Source organism: Papaver somniferum, chromosome 6, assembly GCF_003573695.1.
Source record: "Papaver somniferum cultivar HN1 chromosome 6, ASM357369v1, whole genome shotgun sequence".
Lineage (NCBI taxonomy): Eukaryota > Viridiplantae > Streptophyta > Magnoliopsida > Ranunculales > Papaveraceae > Papaver > Papaver somniferum.
This window is the reverse complement of record NC_039363.1, coordinates 10,638,837-10,665,826: the sequence shown is the minus strand read 5'-3', so window position 1 is coordinate 10,665,826 and position 26,990 is coordinate 10,638,837. Positions and strand designations below refer to the sequence as shown.

Sequence of the window (26,990 nt, the reverse complement as noted above, 5' to 3'; positions counted from 1 at the left end):
TATGTTCTGTGAAGGGGCTAGGGAGGAGGGGGTGCATAGTATTATCTTAAACATAAAATCAATCATTTTGTATTGGTCTCACTAATCTCATAGTCTTAAGAATGTTAGATTCGAAGAATTAGTCTTCAAATGGGAAGAATTAGTTAGGAGATAATTTCTTCCTGAAACATTGTTTTCAACTGTTATCTATAAAACAGTTCTGGGTTTGTAATTCTTTCATTCTTTTCTCCTCAATATAAAATTACATTGTTTTGTTGATAAAAAAAAAGTATGAACGAAATACTAATTTTCTACTCCAATGAACGCAAGGCTCATGATGAAAAGTTTGATAATTTCCTTTTGGTGGTAATCTTGCTCTTGTATTCAAACAATGTTTAGGTACCCATTGATTTTGTGACACAGTAGTCGGGTACTGATCAATATTGTGAAACGGTGTAGGGTTAGATAGACTTCTAAAGGAGAAGCAGCAAGGTCATTGTCATCAAATTCACACCTCAAACACCATCACCACCAGAAACATTCTAATCATCATATCGGTGGTAGTGGTTTATCAAACTTGTTTGATTTTGGAGATTTATGTTGACACATGTTTGTTATGGTTTTTCATGATTTGCTTTACAAAGTTGAGGATAGATAACTATTTGGTTCCTCTGATGATCAAGGATTCAAGATCTAGTATAAAATGGAAGTTCTAATGACTCTAATTTGGTGAGAGAGGAGACAAAAAGAGAGAAAACGGTTTTTCTTTACTAGTGAAAGTTGAGGAAACTGGTATAATGTTAACCGTATTAATCCATATCCAATTAAAAACAGAAAAAAGAATCTTGTAATCACTAAAATTACTGCAACTAAAAGAACGGCAAACAAAAAATCGAATGCCAAAAGAGGGAAACATAACCGTGGTTAACTTTGGAGCTTGCTCACGTCAAAAGTAGCCAAAATATATGGCTTACATGCTGCTAGATCATGTTTGCTCTAACAATATTTTCCCTAAAAACCTTGGTATATATACAAATTTCCATTCGCTCTGTTTGAAAGCAGGAAACATTGGAAGGGATTTAGATAAGAGCGAGAAAATAATCCTTGCAAGAAAAAAATAAAAAGCAAGGATCAAATCATCTCTCATTAACTTTTCGGTAAAAAATCGAATAAAATATATTATTAACAGATTTTGGGTCCACTATTAAATAAAATATATCTTTAAAAAATTTATAAAGTGAATAATATATTTTTCAGCGAGGGTCTTCTTTCCCTCCCTTACCACTACACTTAGACCATCCTCTTACCTGAAGTGGCGACACTAATGAACTCATCATTTCTCTTTTCCATTAGACTCAACCTAAGAGCATGGGATGTGGAATGAGTGCTAAATTCATTTTCAAATTTAGTGAGAGATGAGGTGGAGGAGTGGTTTTCTGATTATATGCATCCCGAGTAGATATTTAGGTGTTTTTAATAATAAAATTGGTATCCAACCCGTTTTGAAGAGTTTTAGATAAATAAAAAATTAGTATTTAATCGTTATCAAAAGAATTGTTACATAAGAAACTAGTTGGGAGCCTAACAACAAGCTGAGCTCCAATTTCTCTTTGAATTGTGATCCCTACCCTATTGAAGTCAATCATGACTAGCCAAACAATTTGTCAACCTTTTTAAAAAAATAATAAAATCATCGCCAGCTCACCCTGAGTTAAAAGGGCCAAAATCCCAAAATCATAACCGTGTGTCGTACATTTATCCAAGTACTTTAGATAAATAGAAAAGCTAAAAAATTGTTTGGACTTTGGATAGCATAACAGAAATAGCTTTCGACTTCTAGAAATCGAAAAGCCGGAAGTTAGTTTGGCTATCAAATTTCAAAACGACTTCTAGAAATCGAATAGTTTCGCTTCTAACTTCGACTTCTAAAAAAACAGAAGTTAGAAGCGAATTTATATTAGGAGTTTTCTTTCAAAACTGATAATATTTATTAGTCTCGACTGTTGGACACTCTTTTACCCAAACGACTGCATGGATGAATTTTGGTGAAAAGGAACCTCTCCACTACACCTTATTTGATCAAACTTGATCAAAGTCTTTCCTTACGAATTAGAGCCTCGGTCCATAGCCCTTGGTTCTACTGATAACAGCTTTCCATACGTAAATGAGAACCACCCGTTTCAAGCAACTGCGAATTTCAACTTAATAAAAATATGTAGAAATTTTGATTTGGGAAGACTATGCAAACTAAAGGTGAATAAAGTAAAGGTCAATCCAATGCCCGAGTATATGGACCAGGCTCATTTACTCCTCTCTTTTGGTCTGAATTTCCTAGCCTTTCCCTGCTGCATACAAATGTTGAAACAACACCAAAATATTAATATAATATCTCCCATATTCCCATCATACCTTTTGTACGTTTATACTTTACATCCAAATACGTCACTCTCTCACCACCCACTATCATTTCACTTTTTTCTTTTCTTTTGATTCCACATGCTTGCAGAGATTCTTCTGATTTATTGCGTCTGCTGATTTTTCAGAAATGTACTGTACATTTTCATTACTCCATATACACTTCCAAGATTTATTTTCAGATTTTCACTTCTCTGTTTTTCTGTATTTTTCACTTTCATACTTTAAAGTAAACCAACAGTTAAAAGCAGCAACAACAACACAGTGAGGTTGTGAGAGAGAAAGAGTTGGATTTAGATAAGTCGTGTACCGGTTATAGCCAGTCAAATATTTTTTAGCTTTGTTCAACTGTTCAAGTAAACTCTTTTTTTTTCTTAATTTTGTATTATTATTTGTTTGTTCTTTGTCTGAGCTTGAAGGGTTTTTTTTTTAGAGAGAGAGAAACAGATTGATAAAAGTTTCAGAAACTGAAAATCTCATTTTTAGGGTTTTCAGGGAAGTTATATATATTCTTAAATTTTAGTCTATTTAAAAAAAAAAAAAAAAAAAAAATTGTTGTTGTTGCAGGAGGAGAATTGATGTTGTCCACACTCTCCTCCGTTATCCCTTATCTTCTTCTTCACCTGATCCAAATCACAGAAATTTAAACATAACAAAGTTAGGGTTTCTGTTTCCATCTTATCGTCTTCATTTTTTAGACTCTAGCTAAAGAGAGAATTTAACCAGTCGTGGAGAAGAGAAAAATGGATTTTGACGAGGAGCTGGGAGATGAAAAGTTTGGAGTTTCACCAACGAGCTACGAATCATCTCGACCAACAAAAATGGTGGCAACCGGAGAAGTAGTAGCAGTGTCTACACGTAAATCAGCTTGTAGATACAGGGAGTGTTTAAAGAATCATGCAGTAAATATAGGAGGACACGCAGTAGATGGATGTGGAGAATTTATGGCAGCAGGTGAAGAAGGTTCACTAGATGCACTGAAGTGTGCAGCTTGCGGTTGTCATAGGAATTTTCATAGAAAAGAAATTGAAGGCGAAGGTTTTCATCACCATCCAAGCTTTACACCTTACAGTAGTTATCGTGCACCGGGTCATGGTGATAGCGGTACTTACTTACACGTACCCGCTCGTCCATTAGCTTTACCATCAACATCTGGTGGTGGAGGGAATAACACTAGTAGAGATGATCAAGATGAAGATAACTCACACCCTACAAGTAGTGGTGGATTATCATCAAGGAAAAGATTCAGAACGAAATTTAGTCAAGAACAAAAAGATAAGATGTTGAGTTTTGCTGAGAAATTAGGTTGGAGAATACAAAAACATGATGAAGCTGCTGTTCAACAGTTTTGTAATGAAACTTGTGTAAAGAGACATGTTCTTAAAGTTTGGATGCATAACAACAAGCACACTCTTGGTAAGAAACCCTAGCTATAAATCATTCACTGAAACACCTAACACTTGACAAAGGAAACTGATACTCAACAAAAACTTCATAACACTACAGCTAAAGGGTGCATGATGATGATGATGATCAAGCCAAGGAGCTAGTGAGTGAAAGGTACTAAAATTGGGGCAATTTTCATCAGGAGACATTTTTACCTCCTCTTATCTCTTTCTTTCTATATGTAGGGCTAGCTAGTGACTTAATTTTTAATTAGTTTGAGTCTTTTTTTAATTAATCTTTTCATCCTATCTTTCACCATTTCAGGTTTAGTTTTTTCTTTTTTCAAATTAATAATGTTAATGATGTTTAGTTATGTTGTCGTTTTAATGTGTTAAACGGGGAAATTTAGATGACATGATTGTGGGAGTCAGAATTGTTAACGAGCCATTGCTCATACTGGTCGGTTACTAATTAGCAAGATCTGTTTGTCTTGATGATGCTTATTGATTATGTGTTTCGTTTTCTTATTATCATAAAAGTTTGGGGAGGAGTCAAATTAGGGTTTCATTTCTGGTATATCAGCTTAATTTTTTATTCTTCTCTCTACCCTTCCGTCTTCAGACTACGAAACTGAAGCTGACACAACCCACTGTTTCTTTCTCTCTGTGCTTTACCATTAAAAACAAAAATAGACAGTTGAAGATCGAATTCCAATGAGCGTATACGTGTTTATAATGCAATGCTCTACATTTCCAGTTCTCTACATCTGTCCTCTCTCTTTTTTCTTTTCTTTAACAACTTCTCTTTTGTTTTGAAAGGTCTAATTTTGAAAGGTCTAATCAGAAAGGATAAAAAAAAATGATGAGAGAAAGAGAGTGGGGATGTCATGTGTTGTCTAATTAAGCTCAAGTCATGATCATCATCATCATAACGCACTGCCATCATCTTCATTAAACCATGCATCCATGCTTCACTCTTATCTTTACAGGCATTCTTACAGTTACTAGAAGTCTAGAACACCCAACAGGCGCCGTAATTGTTGGCCTAGCTGTTCACAGGCCATAGGCTAGGCTTAATCATTTCCATTACCATCGGCAATATGAAAATCACATCATACCATAATCTGCTAATGACATCAAGAACAAAAACCGTTACCATTAGACTGGAACCTATTTAGCAACCGGTAGTAGTTCGTGACGGTATACGGATGCGAATTATACGAATTCGGTCAATTGTTCGTTGTTCGGACAGTAGTTCGAAACGGCGTACATGGTGCACATTTGGTTTATAAATGTGAATTCGGCACTTAAAATTCGGCTTACATATATGATAAATTGATAAGTATTATAACCTTATTACGAGACTAATTTTATTTGTATATGATTTATAAGATGGAACAAAACATTTTAGCATGATTACTTAACAAGAAGTAAACAATTTAATCGCATAAATGTATTAAAAAACTAGTTTATAGATTTTTAAACAAAAATGAACACATAAACACTGATTAAACAACTACCAATAGAAAATTTTAACGGGATAATTGTATTTAAATAGGAAGTATATAAAAAAATCAAACAAAGTTCTAGTTCGGGAATACCATTTGGATTCGGTCATTTCGGAAATGTTCGTGAATAATTTGTGAGGTTCATATAATCCGGAAACTAGGTTTAAAATTCAAATACTTCGAAAGTATTATTCGGATTTGGTCAGTTCGGATACGTTCGTGAATCATTGGGGAATGACTTGGAGAACTACTAACTAGGGACTGGAAAGGCTTGATCGAAATGTGTTCCTAAACTTAACATGTATAGATTTATTTACAAAGAAAGAGAAAGTTGACTGAAGATTGATTTGAAAAGAGAAGATTTTTAGTAAATGAGAAATTGCAAAAAAAAAAAAAAAATAGTTACATAATCCAAAAGGGAAACAAAGAATGAATGTCACGGTCTCAGTCAAATGACTTAGAGAATATAGGCACAAGCCTTAAGCAAACGGTAACAAGTGTACTTGTGGATCAATCGGCCTTGATTTTGGCTCAAATATGAGCAAATAGGCACTTATCCAATACATTAGCACAAGTAAGCTGGTTTCTGTTCCAATGAATTTCATTGACACCCTTCTCCCAAGTGTCAATATGATCCACTAATTCCACTCCGATTGGCAAACAACTTGCCGAATCCGGAAAGTTACACTTCTGGGATACATGAGGAATCTATTGGTTAATAGCAGCTACAGAGAAGAACTGGGTAAAAAGATATGGATCAAAACGTTCTTTTGTTAAACCATCCTCACCTGATTAAAGCTTTTCCATGTCAACTGTCGACAAGAGCTGGGGTGCGTATAATATCTCATCTCATGGTCGCTGGATAAAGCACCAAACAATTAAACAACGCACCTAGGAATACTTGAGGTCCTGAGCCAACAAAGTGGAACATATTATTATTCTTTTTCTGCTGAAAACACAATTTTGAGTAGTATTGGAGCAGAGAGAATAGTTCAAACGAAAAAGATAACACTGGAATTTTTCTTACTCATCATGTTCTCGATCGAATGGTTTTGAATTTGGAAAAACCAAACCCTCGCGTTTTTCATCCTAGTTTCTAGTATAAGAGAATTCAACTTCCATAGAACGAGAGTAAAATAAGGGACATTGAGGTGATTCTAATTAAAATTTCGCCTTTTAAGTGTCTTCCAACATCTTAGAATTTGGTAAAACCAAGCAAACACGAGAAATGAAAAACTAAAAAAACCAAAGTTACTAGTTCTGGTCATCTTGATCCACGGAGCTTTTACCGGGAAGCGTTTGTTTCCCTTTTCATTTGTATAGAGGTTTCATTCATTCATTCAGTTAACAAAAGCTTCATGATAAGAAAGGTAATGAATGCCTTCAAACAAGTACGAGGGTAGTGTGCCAAAATGAATGACAAATATCACAACCATGACATTTATATCAGTCAATACTGAGTTAAGAAAAAGAAAGACAACACTAAAGTCTAAAGCAGTAACATCCCCATCTTATTTGATCACGCCACTAGAAGAAAAGAGAAGGTAAAGGGACTAAAGGAAAGGCAACCGGAAAACTTCCTGTTGGAGTATCTTGAGCGGGAGCCGGTGTTGGAGAAGATATGGTTGATGAAGTGGGACTTAAAGCAGTGGTACTTGGAGATTGTGTTGCAACAGAATAAAAGAAGATATGTGTCAATATTTGCACCACCAGGAGAAAGAGCCACCGCCAGGAAAACAAATCATTAGAAAACAATTAATAAATATCCAAAATCTGATAAAACCCGTCGCCCATAAGCCATCAAATTATATAGCTTTTGTTATCCTGTGCACAAGATAAGAGCTGGTCATTAGAAATGGGGAAGTATAAAAAATAATAAAAATACAAAAGAGAATGAACTTTTGCATTGGAACATACATTTGTAGAGAGAAGTTCAAAAATTCATGAATATTTACATTTTGTGATGCAAAGAATCCTTTTTTTTTACATATTTTTTACACTTTTCTATGCCAGTGATTGGCTATCTTATACATTTCGTTATTCATATACTTGCACAAAAAATTGCATAACAATGACCAGTGTAAACTAATACTATAATGTTCCATATTTCTAAGTTTTATCTTCCTTTCTTAGATGCTTACTCAATTACAATCTAACAATTGAAACCGCTAAAAATGGAATTCAAAGTTGCTTAATATCCACTGATCCAATGCAACAAAATACAAATTTACTTGGGAGATTGTTGGGAATATATGTTTTAAAAACATTAATTAATTTCAATAAATTAGTATCTCATTAAAAAGGTTTGAATATGAAAATTATTCTTCATCTTCAAGAATAAATTTATTTTGAGTTAATTTTCTTCTTGATTGAGTTAATGATGTTACTTAACATCTTCATAATGTTTTCAATAAAAGAAAATTAATTTTGCATTAATTTTGACCGTTATATATTTGTGGTTTTTGTAGCGCCCCCTAACCTAGCAGCTGACTAATCCAAGAGATTACCTAAATAAAGAGGCACTAAGAGCAACCACAGTCATGACCAAATTTGGGGACTATACCCAAATTTGGTCCCAAATTCAGCCGCAGTGGTACTGACTAAAACCATATTTAGTCCAGTTAATTAGGGTTTGCGACCAAATGTGGTCGCCAACCGAGACTAAAATGATTATAGTGGGACGGAAGTATAGTGGGCGTATGATTTCAGACGGAAGTATAGTGGACGCTCCACATCGGGCGTACTTATAAATAACGTATGATAATGGGGCGGATGTATATAGAGCGTTTGAGTTAGGCGTTATTATAAACACCGCCGGGCCATACGTAGATAAAACCTACGCCCCATAGCAGACGCAGTTATTAAAAACGCCTGGTTTGGACGCAGTTACTAAAAGCGCCTGCTCCGGGCGCATGTATTATGACCGTATGCGGGAGACGGACGTATTATTAACGTCTGTGTGTGACGCATGTTTTATGGGCGTATGAGTGAGACGCATGTTTTATGGGCGTATGAGTGAGGCGCATATATTACGACCGTATGGAGTGGGCGCATGTTTTAGAAGCGTCTGGGATGGGCGCATATATTAGGACCGTCTGGAGTGGGCGCATGTTTTACGAGCGTCTGGGACGGACGCTCGTATTATGAGCGTTTGTTCGGAGCGCATGTATTACGAGCGTCCGTTACCAGGCGCATGTATTACGTGCGTCAACGGTTATATTTTGGAATTCTGATTTTGGTTTTCTGATTTTCCGACCGTTTGATAGATTGCAACGGCTCTTTCGTATATCTATATATAGCATTTGACAAATTTATTTCTGCATAATCTTATCATTTATAATTTCTATTTCAAGAAATATAGAAATATGGCACCACGAGGTCCCAATTTTACAACAGAAGAAGATACAATGATATGTAGAATCCATTTAGCCATATCTCAAGATTCTGCTACCGGAACCGATCAACCAGAAAGAGTATTATGGAGTCGGATCAAAGATAAGTTGGAAGAAGCCCTGCCTTGTAAACCAAAACGTACTTGGACTTCTATCCAGAGTCGATTTCAGGGAATCAGTAGACAGGTTTCACTTTATTCTGCAAAAGTGTTGGAAGTTGATGGTGAATATCATAGCGGATGGAATGAAGTCTCGAGGGTAAGTAATCGTCAATTTTTGCACCCTTAATAATTATATACATGTAATTGGAACTGATGAGTATTGAAAATAATAACAGGTTGAAGAGATAAGAAAGCGATTCAAAGAAAGTAATGGTAACAAAAAATTTAAGCACGAAGAGTGCTACGAAATTCTAAAAGATAGTATCAAATATTCAGGACGGTCGACGTTTGTGTTTGATTCAGGCCAAGAAATGGAAGATTCTCAGAGTGGTGAGGAAAACGCTGATATTGAGGAAACAATTCCAGGCGAGTCCAGTGATGATCTAGATATTGGAGATATAGAGAACACACGTAAGCGTCAGTTGGGGAAGAAAGCACCGAAACAACTAAAGAAAACAGGGAGAGCAAAATCCAATGCCCAGGAGGAAATGCTAGAGGATATAATTAAGGAGCAGCAAAGTTTCAATGAACATTACAAAGCACAATCACTAATGAAGATGGGACAGAGACAAGCTGAGTTTGAAGCAATACAAGCTAAGTCTGCGGCAAAGTTTGCGGCGATACAAGCTAAGTCTGCGGCAAAGTTTGCGGCGAAACAAGCTAGGCAAGAAAAACTCGATTTAAAGAAAGAAGCGGACGATGACTTGGCCATAATGTTGAAGGATGTCTCTACATTGGACACTGTAACAAGAGAGTACTTCGAACTTCGAAAGATGGAAATACTACAACGCAAAAGAAACCAATCTTAAAGCATGACCGAATTAGTTGAACCTTAATATTTATCATTAATAAAAAAATTAGTGAGTTTTAGTCAATTTTAGTGAATTTTAATTTTTATATGATAAATAGTACATTAGTAAGCAACGTTACAACATATTTTCCGATGAAGAAATACGATACAACATATTTCCATCCCAACTTAATAATTATCTCCAAAATTTGACCATATGTGTTCGATTAAATCTTGACGCAAGCGAAAATGTGTTTCTTTATTGTGTATAGCATGACGCCGATGTGCAGCTCTCATTCTGGAAAGTTCCTCAGTACCTACCCTCGATATATTCACCGGTGCCGACCTGCTACGTGAGTCATATTCATGTGGCCAATCACCGGGAAGACGCTCATCCTCCACTATCATATTATGTAAAATAATAACCGTTTTCATTATATAGGCAAGCACATCCGGGTTCCACATTCGTGCAGGTTGTTTGACAATGGCAAATTGTTGTTGCAGTACACCAAATCCACGCTCTACATCTTTCCGTGCTCCCTCTTGCATCGATGAAAATTTATATTTTTTCGGTGTATCTGGTTGTTTAATGGCCATCACAATAGTAGCAATCTGTGGATAAATGCCATCACCGAGATAATATCCCATATCATATGCATGCCCGTTTACTTCAAAGTTCACCGGTGGTGTTTTCCCGTTGATAAGTTTTCGAAAAATATAAGAACGATTCATTACATTAATATCATTGCAGGAGCCGGGCATACCAAAAAACGCATGCCAAAACCAGAGATCATGTGACACCACTGCCTCTAGCACAATACTTTCACTCCCTTTATACGCGGTGTATACTCCTGATTCTGCTGACGGACATCTATCCCATTTCCAATGCATACAATCCACGCTCCCCAGCATCCCAGGAAATCCCATGTCTTTGTTTTCTTTCAGCAACAGTTCAACATCACCCGCAGTTGGTGAGCGTAAATATTCTTTCCCATATAATACCACAATCGTCTTGCAAAACCGACGGGTTGCTTCTAAAACGGTGGTTTCTCCAATGCGTAAATACTCATCTATTGCATCTGCTGCACATCCATAAGCTAACATTCGGATTGCTGCAGTTACTTTCTGATGAGGGGATAATCCAAGAATGCCACAAGCATCTCTTTTTTGAGCAAAATAAGGATTTCTAGACACCACATCTGCCAATATTCGGTTGAACAATTCTCGCCGCATTCTGAATCTCCTCCGAAATATGTTAGCTGGGTAGGTGGGGTTGTCAGAAAAGTAGTCATTCCAGAGAAGTATATCTCCGGCTTCACGATTTCTTGGTATTTTTATACGAGTATGAGACCATGTCATACTTGTAATGGCAGTTCCCAAACTAACTGCTAGATTATTTCGGCTCAATGCAACCGCATCTTCATCTGATGAGTAAAAGCTGTTATCAGAGATCGCAGAAGAAGAAGTAGAAGAAAATTCAGAGTCCGAAGAAGAAGAAGATTCAGCGTTATTGTCACAGTATTCCATTGGAATGTATAGTTTGAGAAGTGATTGGGAGAGTTCGAAGAAGAAGAATATTTGCAGTGTTGGTTTGTATTCACCGAGATATGTAGTATTGGTTTTATAGACACATGATAGACACTTATGGCATTGCAGATTGAAAATGCGAGTGAAAAGAATTGACACTGCAAAGACTAAGACTATAGCTAAAAAGAAGCGACACTGACCGATTGAAAATGAAGGCTTAAAAAGAAATAACACTAATTAAACTACAAGTACCGAAACGGAGGCTGAAAAGAAATCAACATGTCAGAATGAAAATGGAGTCTGAAAATGGAGGCTAAAAAGTAACCCTATATAGAGATAACATACGCACTTTGTAGGAGTATCCAAAGTGGAGGCTAAAAAGTACATATCCAAAGTGGAGGCTAAAAAGTTACTTATTCATCAGTAGGAGTATGCGATGGTGTTTGCCGTGGTGGGATAAACGTCATTCTCGGATGGGGGTTAACAGACGACATTGTTGATGCTTGACTCACTGGAGCCCACACCGCTGGTGGGATAGTTTCAGAAAAACTGCCGAATCCAATAGGGGGACGCGGCGTTTGTTGCATACGGAATTGCATCTGATCCTCCAGGTAATTGTTACGAGCTGCAAGGCCTCGTATTACTTCATCTTTTGCCTTTAAACGTATCATCCTGTCTTCCGTTTCATATAATACAAACTCGCGAAACGCACGATTAAAATCGGCATGTTCTTGAACTAGATTATAAGCTTCAGGCTGTCGTTTAAAAAAAAATAATTAAGAAATGAGATTACCATATATTTTAATATAATGACGGGATGTACTTACGTATGATAATTGTTGTGGTGGTGGAATAGGTACATGCTGAGCAGGTCGTTGAATAAGGTGTTTAACACGGTCACCATCAACCCCGTGTAATTCAACTACCCAATCGACTTTGGTCACGAATTGATGGAAGTTAGTTACATGTCGCCAATATCGCAGATACATATTATATGAAACAGCTTTCACAAACATATTTGCATCTACCCATCCAGCTTCTTTCACAAGTTTTGCTTTCTCATGACTGACCTCGCCAATTTTAAATGGTGGATTTCTAGGAATTTCAAAAGTAGGATGATTTTGCCTCCAAGATCGTTCTCCTAGGTACCACATATTCTGTCAAATTACCAGTAATCAGAGAAAATAAGTTCTTCAACTGAGGATAAAATGATAACTTTGAAGTAATAATGTTCATATAAAAAAAAGTACTAACTGACCTTGCCAATCCAAGTAAATATAACCCTTTTGTTTGAAAGCTCCACAGCCCTGCGACCAACATCAGAGTCAAGAACACCAATGGCGGATTCCCACGGTCTCCATGTCACGATGTCTGCAGTCAACTGATTAAGCGCATTCCTATAGTGAACAATATCGATAGTCTTTTTCTTCGCTTTCCACCGGGAAGTTCTTGGCCATTTTTCTTCACTAGTTGGGTCGCACGGTCTACATATGCCCAGATATTCATATCCCCAAAACTACTCCATCATAACCAACCAAATAAATCAACTGCCAAAAAATATACATTTAAATGAAATAAAAATAAATAATAATTTACCTCTAATATTTGGAACGGCCCAGATAATGACTTCTGTCCCCTACCAGATGCGTTGAGTGCCACATACAATTTTGCAAAAGCAGGACCACCCCAGTCATACATATCAACTGCATTTAGATCCTCAAAAGCAGCTAACCAAGCCGCATCAATGTAGTTCTTTGCATTGGAAAAGAAAAAATTTCCCAAAACATACATAAAAAAGGCCCTCGCCACTTTTTCTGCTAGTTTGTCATCCAAATTAGCTGCAACCAAGATATCTTCTTTGAAATACGTAGTCAAAAATTTAATTGTGATTGCATCTGAAATCCACTGTGTCGGGGGGCGTTTTTTTCCAGAGATTGGGGGATCTTCATAATCTAAGGGTTCTTCTATTTCTGGAAAAACATGCTCACGGACATAATCAAATTTGTACTTGACTGGGTTATACGGAACATCATCCCCAATTCCAATACTTAATCCTGTCAACACTACCCAATCAAGCGGCGTGAATCCCATTTCACCAAAAGGGAAGTGAAAAGTATGCGTTGTATCCCACCAACGTTCAACAAGATAATCAATCACTGGGTGTGATGCTTCTCCTATTTCCATGGCTAATAAACGTCCCCATCCTGCCTTGTCGATAATGTATTTAATTTTTGGACTATGTTTTGTTATCTCCTTATAATAAACAATGACCGAAAAGAGTGAACCACGATGTTGGTACCTGAATTTTGGATCGCTTGAATATGTAATATCTGTAGAAGCGTGTTTGTCACTATCTTCCAGGCAATTGTAGTTATCTAGGGATACCACGGACGGTGTTGTTTCATCTTCGCTATCTTCATCGAACCCGGTATCTGGAACTTCCAAATCTCCAACATTAGGGTCTATTTCAGGCTCCATTGGACCTTTACCTTTGCGTTTCTTATTATTCATCTTTTTTCCTTGTGCAAATCTCGACGTTATTCTGCTCAACATCTGAGCACGATATAAATACAAGTTAGTAATTGTTTTTTCTGAGTTTACAGCATCCATAAAAAGTTCTATTCTATATTATAGAAGATCAAAATTTACAGTATAGAAAATCCAAAAAATTTACAGTAAATAAACCCCAAGATTATATTTTATTTACTTACAGTATAGAAGATCAAAAAAATTTACAGAAAAAATCTAGACACCGTCTTTATAATACAACTGTTTAACATTTTGTATCTCCGCTTTGTGAGCAACAACAATTCATGTTTAATGGATTTCAGTGAACTTAGTCTATCAGTAAAATTATTCTATCAGTGAAGATCAACAACAACATTTTGTATCTCCCCTTTGTATTCTATCAGTAAAATTATTCATACATAATCAAACAAACAAATTATTCATATTCTATCACTCAAATCATTCTATACATAATCAAACATAATCAAACAAAGAACAGTAACAGTAACCTCATGTTATATGGTTAATGAAATCAAACAAACACGGTTATGCTTAATGAAATCAACATGCAATCCACTCATTCCACCCAAAAACAGCCTAATTAATCATACCTTTAATCTTCAATCCAACCAAAAACAAATTACCCAAAAACAAATCATACCTTTAATCTTCAATCAAATTTCCCCGCACCCAATTAACGAATAAGATTACTCGTTTCTTTCGCAAGAACTCGTTTCCCCGCACCCAATCAAATTTCCGTCACATTCGATTTAGGTTTTGCCCTAGATTTTTCGTCTGTTTTCGTCTTTTTTTTTTATTCTGTAAAAACTGTTTATGTAAAAGGAGGAGGAGAAGAAGAGATAATCACGTCTATATCCAGACGGATTTTCCGTGCACGCCTCACTCAGACGCACGTATTACAAACGCTTGATTCAGACGCATGTATTACAGACGTCCCACTCAGACGCTCGTATTACAACCGTCCCTCTCACACGAACGTATTACAAACGTCCCACATAGACGCAGGTATTACAAACGTTCCACTCAGACGCTTCTTCTATAAACGTCTCACCCAGACGCATAATCCATTAACGCCCGAAACATACGCACTTTATATCTCCGTACGAGTGATACGCACTTTTCATCTCCGTCCCAGTAGACGCACTTTCCATCGCCGTCCCATATCCGGCGTTAGTTATACTTGCGCCTCAATCAAGCGGGCATTATACCTCCGTTTCATTCAAACGCATAATAAAAATCCGCTTCATCAACAGACGTGAGTATAAGTGACGTCTGGCATCGGGCGTTAGTGTAAGTTACGCTTCACCAAATTTGGTGTTATCCCACTGCGCTTGGGTCACCCAAAATACCAAAAATTTTTGGTTTTTAGTCTGGCTTTTGGTATTTGGTCCGTTTCATGACTGTGGTTGCTCTAAGAATCTAAAATATGTACTTAAACATTCAATTAAGAAATGCGATACAAAACTTAACCATAACTAATATATATATACAAGAAGTCCTCTCAAATAATACATATATAATAGTCATTTGATATACAGATACAATATGTAATATAATAAACATAATAAAAGTTAACCAACTAACGAAAACAACCCTTGAAGCTTTCGCTGCGCAACTCTGATCTGTCTCTGAAACTGAAAATGGGAATGGGTGAGCACATCAACCCTAAAAGGGGTGCCCCGCAGGAATAACATTTAACTTTCAAGTAATCATGGCAAGATTTAGAAAACAATAATGTTTTCCCAAACATTAAAAAGTGACCAAATCACTTTAATAAACAAACATGTATATGGACAAACTCCTTCTTCAAACAATGTATATTATTCGTGCTAACCACACTCATTAGCTATTGATATCACCGAGATCATGATGACCCACTCTAAGCATAAAAACAGAATTCATGTAGATATAATTGTGAAGGAGCGCATCCTATATACCACAAGTGGAAAATCTCATGTCCCATAATAATTCATAATGACAAACAAAACATTACAAATCCTTTCCAAATTGTGGAAAGATTCACAGAATCAACAGAATTATCATAATGCAATTTAAACAAAGCATGGACAGACAATGCATGAGTTTGTAAGCATAAACTTTTGTAAAAGCAACAATAATGGTTACAAAAGAATCAAATGTATTCCCACCTCTTTTGATGACAAGCCACGCCTACCTCGAGGTCCACGATCCACTGGTTCATCCTTCGAATCGATCGTTGTTAATATAGACTAAATGTTAATCACACAAGAACTCTAAGAATATAGCCAAAAGGCTCACGCAAGGCTCATAACATAATTCATACAAGTTTCAGTTATAAGCTAAGTGAACTATCTAATGGTTCTAAGGCCATTATGGTATCTTATTCTCTATCTTTAACATAACTAAGAGTTTACTAATCCAATTAGGTTGTAAATACAGTCCATTAGCCAAGTCTTACGAGTATCTATAACCATGTAGAAGGAATCAAAGGCTAAATCAGACCATTAGGGTCTGATACATCAAAATAGGAAAAACTAAACCTAAGCCCAAGTCCACTAAACAAGTCCATTAACTTAAGGCCCCGTCTACCTGAGTCAACTAACAGTCGATAACAGTTAAAGGGCCAACTAACAGTCAACATCTAGTCAAAGGTCAATGTCCTGGTCAAATGGTCAGCTCGGTCAAAGAAGATAACTCAGTCAAGGTCCACTGTGTCAAACCGATTTAAGACTGGTCAACTCAATTACAGCACATTCATTGTGTAACACACCTAAACTCGATTACAACTTCTACTCTATTACCATTTCAATTTAATCTAACAACATCTAAAACTCCCATTACAGAACTAGTATACATTCAATTTAACAGAACTTCATAATTTAACTACAAATTCCAATTACAATCAAAGATTAAGCCTACCTGCAGTTGCAGCTTTAAGCTTTCACTAGAGAGGTTCAATTCAACACAACCAATTATCTTCAACACCACTGCCAGAGCTAACTCTCCCACAACATCAACATCAGTTCATCTCACTCACCACCATGACCTCTTCCTTATCTTCTAAACAGTAACACCCATATCAATTCAAGCAACCATTATCATTCAGTAAACCATACCACCTGGAATATCAACTTAACCCATTAGTTATACACTGCAGTCCAATCACACCTCGCCAGTAGGAGTTCATATATCTTCATAATTGCCACAACAATTCAACTCAGTTTCTAAACACAATATCTTCATAATTGCCACTTGTGTTCAACCCAACATTCATCTCATAGATACCCAAGTCATTACCTCTATTATATTTCTAACTTCATTTCTTTTGTATCTCAACATGACCTAAACTACAATGACAGCTAACCATTTCACATACATCTGCAATTACAACAACTCCAACAGCAGTATCAATACCAGACATCTTCCATAACTCAACCGCTTCAAACAACCAACTATACCCACCTGCAGTTCATAATCAATTCCCCACTAATTTAACTCCAACACCAATAACTTAGCCAAACCCCAGAACTCTGCTTCTTGTTAGAACCTTACCATTGAATTTATCTTCTTCAAATCAAATCGACAACTTCAACTGATAGGAACCCCATCATTCTTTAACTATTAACAACTCAAATACCAACCGATTCAACATATATCAAATATGAATAAAAAAACCCTAATTTGCTAATTATGGGAAGAACAGAAACCTTAATTTGTTTTGAAATCAAAATTAAACTCATACTAACAATTATACTTCATACATGATCAAAACCCATCTCAAATATTCTCTTTAAACTCTCAATTTCATCTTCCGTAGCTTCTCTGAGATCGAGACTCAAGAACCCTAATTCTCAAATTCACAATTAAACTGAAATTAAAGCTCCAACATCTAATTAACTCCACCCGGTTCCTCAAAAGCCAACTTCAATCCTTCTTAAACATCACTAAATCGAACTTCCAGTTCATCTTGAGAAACCCTAATTCTTCTATTCATCGCCGGATCCACTTCAACACTTTAATTGAACACCAACCCGTGATTCTTCATCAAGCCATAGCTCTGTATCTTATCTTCTAAATCTTCAAAGCAAATCAAATCTATAATGCTAATTTTGATCTTCCCAGATTCAAACCCTAACTGTTCTTCATCATAATTCACAGCTACAACATCCCCTTCATCATCTACTCATAATCATCAAATGATTCTCTCAAATCACTTTCACAAACAACTCTCAAATCACTCGCAGAAGGAGAAGAATAAGAGAAAAGAAGAAACATAAGGAAGAAGAAGAAATGAGAAAGAAGACAGAGAAAGAAAGGAAAGGAAATGATTTTCTTCGATCGATTTTGGGAGATAAGACCAAGGAAAACACTAAGGAACGAACCACGTTTGATAAGGGAAGCCAAGGTCGGTCCAAAGGATAAAAGACTATTTCGCCCTTCATATTTATCCATCGATATCTTCTTCGTCCAGTGTTCGATTGACATGTTCGAGTAGTCTATTCTGCGTAACTTTTCGAGATCTATTCAACGGTACTATTTTCATATCTAGATAGTTGTTAGATTAATTTATATAAATTAGTGTTCGTATTAAACTAATCGAGTCATTAGCGGTTAAAATGTCTCTTGATTAGTCTAATAGCGTTGACGAGCTTGAGGGTTCTTACATTCTCCCCACCTTATTCATTTTCGTTCTCGAAAATCAACCATCCTTCTAGTCCTGAAAAAAACTCCCCACCTTATAGAATAATGCCATCACTTGTCTAAGCGCAAAAAACATGAAACCAAACACAAACCTATATGGCTTTCTACTACTAAAATTTGTGGCTTCAGGTTCAACTACACCGATTTAAATTTTATTAAATAAAGAAGTCTAATTTTTCTTAGACTAATTTCTATTTTATAAAATATCTGTCTCTAACTTCAAGGAAGAATCTACAAATCTTGCTAAGTGAAATTATATCTATCGGTATCCTAAAGAGTTAACCAAACTTCTATGATCGGTCATCTCTGAACGCAGTTGCCCTGTCAAGGTTGGCCAAGCCCAACAATGCCTTCCTACGAACAGAGACACAACCTTCACTACTCCCCAGTGCTGGTTTATTTAAGTGCTAACTTATTATGACTAACTAATTTCTAAATTCTATTATAACTGATTTGGCTTAAACAAATTTACTTTATAAATTATATACACAATTCACAGCATTTTAAACAATTTAATCATCTGAATTATTTATTTACTTATTTATTTATTTTACTAATATAAGTGATCCCGATTCAAGTTCACGTCAATTTATAATATCTGATAATTTTAACTTTACTGTAATACCGTATATAAATTTTCCAAATATTATCTATCATAAATTTCCTACTAATTTAATTACTCAAATACTTTTATCAACTGTATTATTATTCTCATTATTACTCTTAATTTGATAGTCCAGTTGGTACAATATGCCTTAATCTTCTAATATAATTTTACATTCACATAAAGATTTGGCATAATCGATTTTATTTATTTAGATTGAATCCGTATATTATATCTTATTAAATATTGACGTTGGTAATCTAATATGACTTTCATTTGTGTCTGCATAAAATTTTAATATGTCCTAATAGTCTTTAGGTTTTGCTATTAATATAAAGTATCATATTCATATATGAATTTATTTTTTTTAATTATAATCTTACACTAAACATCCGAGTACTATTATTACTACTTCATATGTATTTGTTTCATTTTAAATAGGGTTAATTGGTTTTTGGTACGTACATTTTGTCCAACTTTAATATTTGGTCTAACATTTGTCCAACTTAGGGTTTGGTACTTGGGAATAACGTTGACTTCGGTTGACTCAGTTAAATATAATATTGACTTTCGATTAAAATCTATTAAAAGAATACAATAATTAAATAAAATAGAAAATAAATTGAAATTTCTAAATAAGTTTACAATTATACCCTCCACTTTCCCAACATGTACCCAAAAATTTGAGAACCCGTTTTCTCATCTTCTCCGAACCCATCACCACCGCTACCCATTTTCTCATCTAGTCATCTTCTCCAATCCCATCAGCACCGGTACCGCCATCATTTGTCTGTCTCCAATCTTCTTATCCTTGTTCAAACTTTCAGAATCCTATTGCTACGCCTGTGTTTACACAAACAGATACAAACATCGAATCAAAAAGGTTCTCCCATCCACGAACCCTAGTTTACCAACACCACCACTAGTGCTGCACACGGTTCGGTTCGGTGCGGTTATAGGTAAAACCGTTCAACTAACCGTGTTCGGTGCGGTTATCACAATTGAAACCGTAGCCGAATTGTTCGGTATTCGGTTCGGTTTTTAACCGCACCGGTACTGTTCGGTTACGGTTCGGTTCGGTTCGGTTTTCACCTATACCCTGCACCTGTATAGGTTTACTCTTTAGTCTACAGATAACCAAAGTTGAAGTTCACAAACAAGTTTAGTCTACAGATAACCAAAGTTGAAGTTCACAAACAAGTTAGCCAAAGTCTTAATTCTAAAAGATAACCAAAGTCTGATGAAACGAAAGTTAAAAGAAAACGATGTTGCCAATAACATAAAAAGACTGCAGTCATCCATTTGATCTTCATTTCTCAAGTTAACCAAAGCTAAAAGACTGCAGTCCATCCATCTCTCAAGCCAATCTCCTTAATCTTCATCCTTCCCCAAAATTTCTGCAACAAGAAAAACAAGAAGAAATAAGATAAGAGAAACTAACAGATAAGAAGAAAAACAACAAGAATGCAAAGAAGATACACTCATTCAAATTTCAGGTCAAAAGAGAAGGGATTCCATTACCATCTTCAATGTTGGAATTGTCATCAGGTACGTAATCACATAGGAAATCAAGAGAGATAGGTTTCTGCAACCAACTTTGCGTACAGAGAAGTGCTTCAACTGTCCTGGCAGATAGCGAGCTTCTCCATGGAGTAAGAATGCGTTTTCCAGTACTGAATGCAGATTCCGAAGCAACGGAGGACACTGGTATTGCTAAAATATCCTTTGCCATTAGTGATAGTACCTTAAACAACCACAACAGCAAATGGTTTTAGCTGACAGTAGTGGGTCTGATCATGAAATGAGACCTCCAAAGAAAAGAGCAGAAACAAGATTATTAATAAATTTGAGATCACCAAGTATGTGTACTGACAAATGGAGAAATTTATTAAAAGAGTTTAAGAAAATGAGGCATCACCAAGATCGTGGTACTATTAGCCTGCCACCATGCTAGTTTAAGAAATTTATTAAAAGAGTTGATTAAGCAAATACCTTATACTTGGTACTATTAGCCTGCCACCATGCTAGAATATCAAACTCCTTGGTAGATGCTTCACAGTCATCAAGCAAATACCTTTCAAGCTCTGACTTTGGATGAGTATTGTGAACATTCATTCTTCGCCTTTTCTTCCTCGACTCAAGCATATCCTCAATGTTCTCTTCTTGCACACAAACAACCATGTCATCAACACCAGCAGCAGATGTTGAGCCAGTACCTAAGACATGAGAACAATCAATAGTAAGTAATGATGATAAAAAAAATAACCAATATTAGTAATGAACTAATGATGATCAACAGTAAGTAATGATGTCACCTTCCTCTGCATTGGCATTTGAATACATGTTGTTGTACTCATCATAAAGTTTTCCCATATCTTGTTTCACAGCTTTCAAAACAGTCGTAACCCTAAAATCATCTTGCTCATACAAACATTCAAGATCAAATTTCAAACCAGATTCTTTCTCTCGAGGATCAAGCAACTTAGCAAAATACATCACAGAGTTCATATCTTCATAATCCCCCCAATATGCGTTGTACTTTTTAAACATCATTTCTGCCATCTTAGAAATATGAGGATCTCGGTTTCCTATAGCTCTAAGACGAACCAACTGTTCATGTATCAATGCCAACTGCCAAAGAAATTCATGTGAAGTAACCTGAACTGAAGCTGAGAACCTAACAGTAACATCAAAGAAGATTTTCAAACACTTAACAAGACACCTAGCATATGACCAGTCTGCAACATATGGAGCATGATGACGATGAGGTTTGTTCTTTTTCTTAGTATTATTCTTTTTAGACACATCTAATTCACATTCAGATTCACTAGATGAACTATGATAATATTCTTCATTATCAATTACAACAATATCAGCATCAGTATTAGGCAAAGCTTCACATTCAGATTCTTTGAAAATATACTTATCTCGAAAGCTCCTATCTTCTCTTTCTAACCTCTTAAAGACTTTTTCATAAGGAATGGCAGCATCAAGCATCAGATACATAGCATTCCACCTGGTCTTCACATCTAGGAAAACCATCTTCTTACAATCAATCTTCTCGAGAGCAGCACATTCCTTGAATTTGGCCAACCTAGAGGGAGAGCCGGTAACAAACTTGATAACTGATCTGATCCTTCCAATGGACTTGTGATACAACAGCACAGCATCTTTGACAACAAGCGCAAAAACATGGCAGCACACCTTACCTGGCAGGAATGAAACAATAAAAGCACAGACAGTTCATCAAAGAATTATTTTCTAGCTAGTTCATCAAACAATAACAGAATGAAAGAATCAGTTGCAAGCACAAAGATATACAACAAGCACAAAGCAACAAGTACATTATAAAGAATAGAGCCAAGAAAAGTAATTATACCTGCATGTACTGAGATCTCACTTTTGCTCCGGTCCAATTGATGACACTTGTTTCAAGATACTCAATTGCCACACTATTTTCACTGACATTGTCCAAAGTGACACCAAAAAGATCTTCTAGCCCCCAATCCAGCAAACATTTCTCAAGCATTTTCCCAATATCCACTCCAGTATGACCCTTGATCAAGCAAAACAGAATGATCCTCTTTTGAAGCTTCCAATGGATATCAATGAAGTGCACTGTCACACACATATAATTGAAGTTGTTTGGAGAAGTCCATGTATCAGTTGTGAGAGAGACTCTTTGTTTACTTTCCTTGAAGTATTTCTTCAACTTCTCTTTCTCATCTTTGTAGATGATTAAAATATCTCTGTAAATTGTCATCCTGCTTGGCACCTTGAATCTAGGCTCCAACTGTTCACTGTATCTTCTAAACCCTTCTCCTTCTACAATTCTAAATGGAAGTTCATCTATGATGACAAACTCAGCCAATCTTCTTCTACACATATCCTTGTCATAACTTACAGCAACCAGTTGTGATGATTGTCCTGGTCTTGGAGGTGGAAACATCAAATTCTTCTGACCCTTCTGCTTCTTGTTGGGATTCTAAGGGCATGTGCCTAAATGTGTCTTCATGCTGGAAGTGCCATTTCCTCTGCTATGTGCTTGCAATTTCTTCTTACAATGCTTACACTGAGCTTGTTCTTCACTGAGCCTTACAAAGTCATTCCAAACTTTTGATCTAGTTTTCCCCTTCTTCTTCGGTACAACCTCAGGTGTAGGGTCCTGTGTAGCCTGCTCTATAGCTTGTGTTTCTTGATTTGTAGCATCAACTTGAGGTGTTATTGACAGTGTCACATCAGTAGACCCAGCTGCAGGGGATGGAGAGGGAGATGCACTTGCCATCTTGCAGCTTGATAATGAAACTGAACTTGATCCAATCATTACCCTGCCAAACAACCAAAGGTAAACAAGTTAGTTCTTACTTCTTAATACAAGCATTCATATTTCTTAAAACAATCAAGTTAGTTCTGAACTTGATAATGAAAGTAACTTGATTACCATAATTTGAATCAATTTCTAATTGAAGCTGCACCCATTGGTATCAAGGTTGGGTTCATCCTAAAAACATATTCCTAAATCCAATGAAATTACAGATCCATGGTCTTTCTCAAATTCCAACTGCACAGCTGTTGCTTTAGTCTTTTACTTGCATTCAATCACAACAGATATAAGAAATAAAATTAAAAGATACTGAAAATGCAAGATAGTTTCAATCAAAGACAGAACTACTAGTACTAATAACAATGGAGCTAGTAAAAGAAAGATCAACAAAACAAAAGCGACCCTCTGCAACTAAATGAATGCAGAGACAAAAATCAAACCAGTAATCATGAACCCAACTTTGATCTCTCCTCTTGGACTCCAATGCAAAATCTTAAATATAACCCTAGCTAGATTCAACTTCTTCTCCTACTGGACAAGACTACTAACAAAAACTATAAATAAAACCTAACAAACAGCTCCTTCATCATGAGTAGATAACTAGTTAGTAGTTACCTGTAATCAGAGATTCAGACTCCTTCCTTCCCTTAACTCAAACTGAATGATAATAGCTTTCAGACTCCTTCTTGAGTTCGTCCCCTCAACTCAACCAAAACCTAAAATAAAAAACCCATGACTGTAATCAGAAAAATAAGAATTGACAAAAGATGATAAACAAAAAACAACAAGCAAACCATTTCGAAGAAAGAAACTCTAAGTCCTAACAGAAGAATAATTAAAAAAAAAACCCTAGAAATTGAAAAACAAACAAATCAATCGAAACGAGAATGAGAAATAGAACAGGGGATCTATTTACTTACTAGATAGAGCTAAGGAGGTGGTGGTGCTCTTGATGGAGGTGGTTTAAAAGATCAAAGTGGTGGTTCTACTGGTGGTGGAGGCGACTGGGGTTTCAGACCAGCGAGAGCCGAGAAGAACTGAAGAAGAGAACGAGATGAAAACTTCTGAAAAAATTAGGGTTCCGAAATATATATGGTGTAGGCTTTAATCTAGACGGCTAGGATTAATCAAGATAAAAACTAATCGACGGTCCCTATTAATCGGTTTTTCGGTGCGGTTATCTTGCGGTTATGGGTAAAACCGTACACCGAACCACAGATCTAACGGTTATTAAAATGAAAACCGTCACCGACCGTTGGATTATCGGTTCGGTGCGGTTACGGTTCGGTTATGCGGTTATCGGTGCGGTTACGGTTATCGGTTCGGTTTCTGTTCAGCCCTAACCACCACCCCTGACATTGATCTTTATCACCACTTCCACCTATTAACCGTAAATTCTTCAAATAAAAACACCAACGATCTTTATAAAGCCTTTCCATTTGTTGGAATATTCTTAATTTTATTCTAATTACTTCTTCTCTTGTCAAATAATTGGGAATTTTCAGATCCCCAAATTAATTATCATCCATTTCTTTATACATCTCTACTGAGTTGTGGTGAACTGGTGATAGTGTTTTTGGTCTGCAAGATCTCTTTGTTCTCATTTACATAGGTGATTTTCTTATTTTAGTTGGTGGGGAATTAATTGGGGGATAAAGAAAACTTGTAGCTAGTTTCTAGTGATGATTATGACTTGAAATAAGAAAGAGCAGAACATGGTGGTGAATAAACTGTCTATAGCTTTGTTAATGATTAATGGTGATGCATGGAAGAAAGGACGCGAAGAAAACCAGTTGAAGAAACAACTTAGTGTGATGGTCTGGATGAAGGTAATCAGATGCGTGTAATATGGGTGGTGTAATATACAATTAATTCAACTAATTTAGTGTGGATCTCTTGCATCTGGACCGTAGGTAGTTTTGGAATCTTTTAGAATCGTTAGATCCCAGGCCCACATCAGTGGTATACTTGTAAACTATATAATACATTACAGAAAATTAATTAATGCTTGGTCACCAACGGTCAACAAGGGTCAACGTTATTTTCAAGTACCAACCACTAAGTTGGACAAAAATTAGACCAAATAAGAATATTACAAAATGTAAGTACCAAAAACTAAATAGCCTTTTTAAATATTTATAGCATAATTTGTTAGACTAAAGATAATTCGGTACAAGATTACTAATAAGTTGAGTCTTTTATTTTATATATTATGTCCTCGCTTTTTTTAAGTCCGCCCAATAAGTATTATATTAACTATCTATATTATAAGGGACAATGTTGTTTTTCTCTTTGGACGAAGATCTACAGTTTGGACACATAAAAGATGGTCCAGATTGAGATACATATTAATTCACATTTTAGGCATATAAAGAAGGGTCCAGATTAATTCACGTATTAATTTTACTTAAGACAATGAATTTAGATTTTTAATGTTATTTATTTGGGAGTTATTCCTTTCATTTAATGTCAACCCGTTTCTTTTATTCTAAATTAACAACTATATTCGTCCTTTGCGCAACTTTATTCTCAAGGTATGATTCCCTGTTGTTTTGGTTGATTGAGATAATTTATGTTAGCATTTCTCTTTAATTTTTATTCCAATTAGAATTTGACTTCTTCGGACCAAAATCAGAGGATTTACATGGAGTGAAAATAAATGACGACGAAAACGATGGTTCCATTGTTATGTACTTAACTTGGGTCGGTAAATAACATTTTTTAATTGTATTGCTACTGCTGTTAGAGAGTTCATACTCTTTGTTGGATTAGAGTCGTGTACATGTTCGTATCAAATGGATTAAAGTTTCTTGATTATGTATGGATGTTATTCTTCAAATTTTTTGTATCATGTGAAACTTGAAATTACATTTCTTCATATTTATAACCTTTTGATGGTTTACAAAGTGAGTATTTGTTTATCTTAAATTCTTCATGCATAAGACAATGAATTTAGATTTTTAGTGTCATTTATTTGGGAGTTATTCCTCCCATTTAATGTCAAACCGTTTCTTTTATTCTAAATTAATTTTACTTAAGACAATGAATTTAGATTTTTAATGTCATTTATTTTGGAGTTATTTCTCACATTTAATGTCAACGTGTTTCTTTTATCCTAATTTAACAACTGTATTTATCCTTTGCACAATTCTATTCTCTAGGTATGATTCTCTGTTGTTTTGGTTGATTGAGATAATTTCTGTTAGCTTTTCTCTTTAATTTTTGTTATCTTTTCATCCTTTGCACAACTCTATTCTCAAGGTATGATTCTCTATTGCTTTGCTTGATTGAGATAATTTTTGTTAACTTTTCTCTTTAATTTTTTGTTTAACATCAATGAATTCATGGTGCCTCGTGCCTAATATTTGTGTCATTTATGCAGTTTAATTTCTCTTTGTTACTTTTCATTGATATTGTCTTTTGTTATCTCGATTTTGTTTTTTCATTTGCAGTCAAAAGATACTGATCAGATATGATTGCTATCTATTCATTTTATTCTTATGTTAGCTTTTCTCTTTAATTTTTGTTAATTTTTATTAGCTTTTCATCCTTTGCACAACTCTATTCTCAAGGTATGATTCTCCGTTGCTTTGCTTGATTGAGATAGTTTTTGTTAACTTTTCTCTTTAATTTTTTGTTTAACATCAACGGATTCATGGTGCCTCGCGCCTAATATTTGTGTCATTTATGCAGTTT

General features: G+C 35.7%; 4 protein-coding genes across 4 annotated transcripts; 2 read left to right on the top strand and 2 right to left on the bottom strand.

The window, feature by feature from the left end:
- The first annotated feature begins 2,559 nt into the window (after positions 1–2,559).
- Positions 2,560–4,280, top strand: LOC113286899 (zinc-finger homeodomain protein 2-like). Its single transcript, XM_026535541.1, has 2 exons — positions 2,560–3,810; positions 3,901–4,280. The coding sequence occupies exons 1-2, from the start codon at positions 3,138–3,140 to the stop codon at positions 3,942–3,944; spliced, it is 717 nt and encodes a 238-aa protein (XP_026391326.1). The 5' UTR covers positions 2,560–3,137; the 3' UTR covers positions 3,945–4,280.
- A 3,575-nt stretch (positions 4,281–7,855) lies between these two features.
- LOC113290462 lies at positions 7,856–9,649 on the top strand. The gene is made up of 3 exons (XM_026540064.1): positions 7,856–7,880; positions 8,641–8,937; positions 9,017–9,649. The coding sequence occupies exons 2-3, from the start codon at positions 8,653–8,655 to the stop codon at positions 9,647–9,649; spliced, it is 918 nt and encodes a 305-aa protein (XP_026395849.1). The 5' UTR covers positions 7,856–7,880; positions 8,641–8,652.
- Positions 9,650–9,819: 170 nt separating this feature from the next.
- On the bottom strand, positions 9,820–10,989 carry LOC113290461. Its single transcript, XM_026540063.1, has 2 exons — positions 10,593–10,989; positions 9,820–10,487 (listed from the first exon to the last, which is right to left on the bottom strand). The coding sequence occupies exons 1-2, from the start codon at positions 10,987–10,989 to the stop codon at positions 9,820–9,822; spliced, it is 1,065 nt and encodes a 354-aa protein (XP_026395848.1).
- A 445-nt stretch (positions 10,990–11,434) lies between these two features.
- On the bottom strand, positions 11,435–12,250 carry LOC113285426. Its single transcript, XM_026534309.1, has 2 exons — positions 11,985–12,250; positions 11,435–11,912 (listed from the first exon to the last, which is right to left on the bottom strand). Exons 1-2 carry the CDS (start codon positions 12,171–12,173, stop codon positions 11,571–11,573), a joined length of 531 nt encoding a protein of 176 aa, XP_026390094.1. The 5' UTR covers positions 12,174–12,250; the 3' UTR covers positions 11,435–11,570.
- Between the last annotated feature and the right edge of the window lie 14,740 nt (positions 12,251–26,990).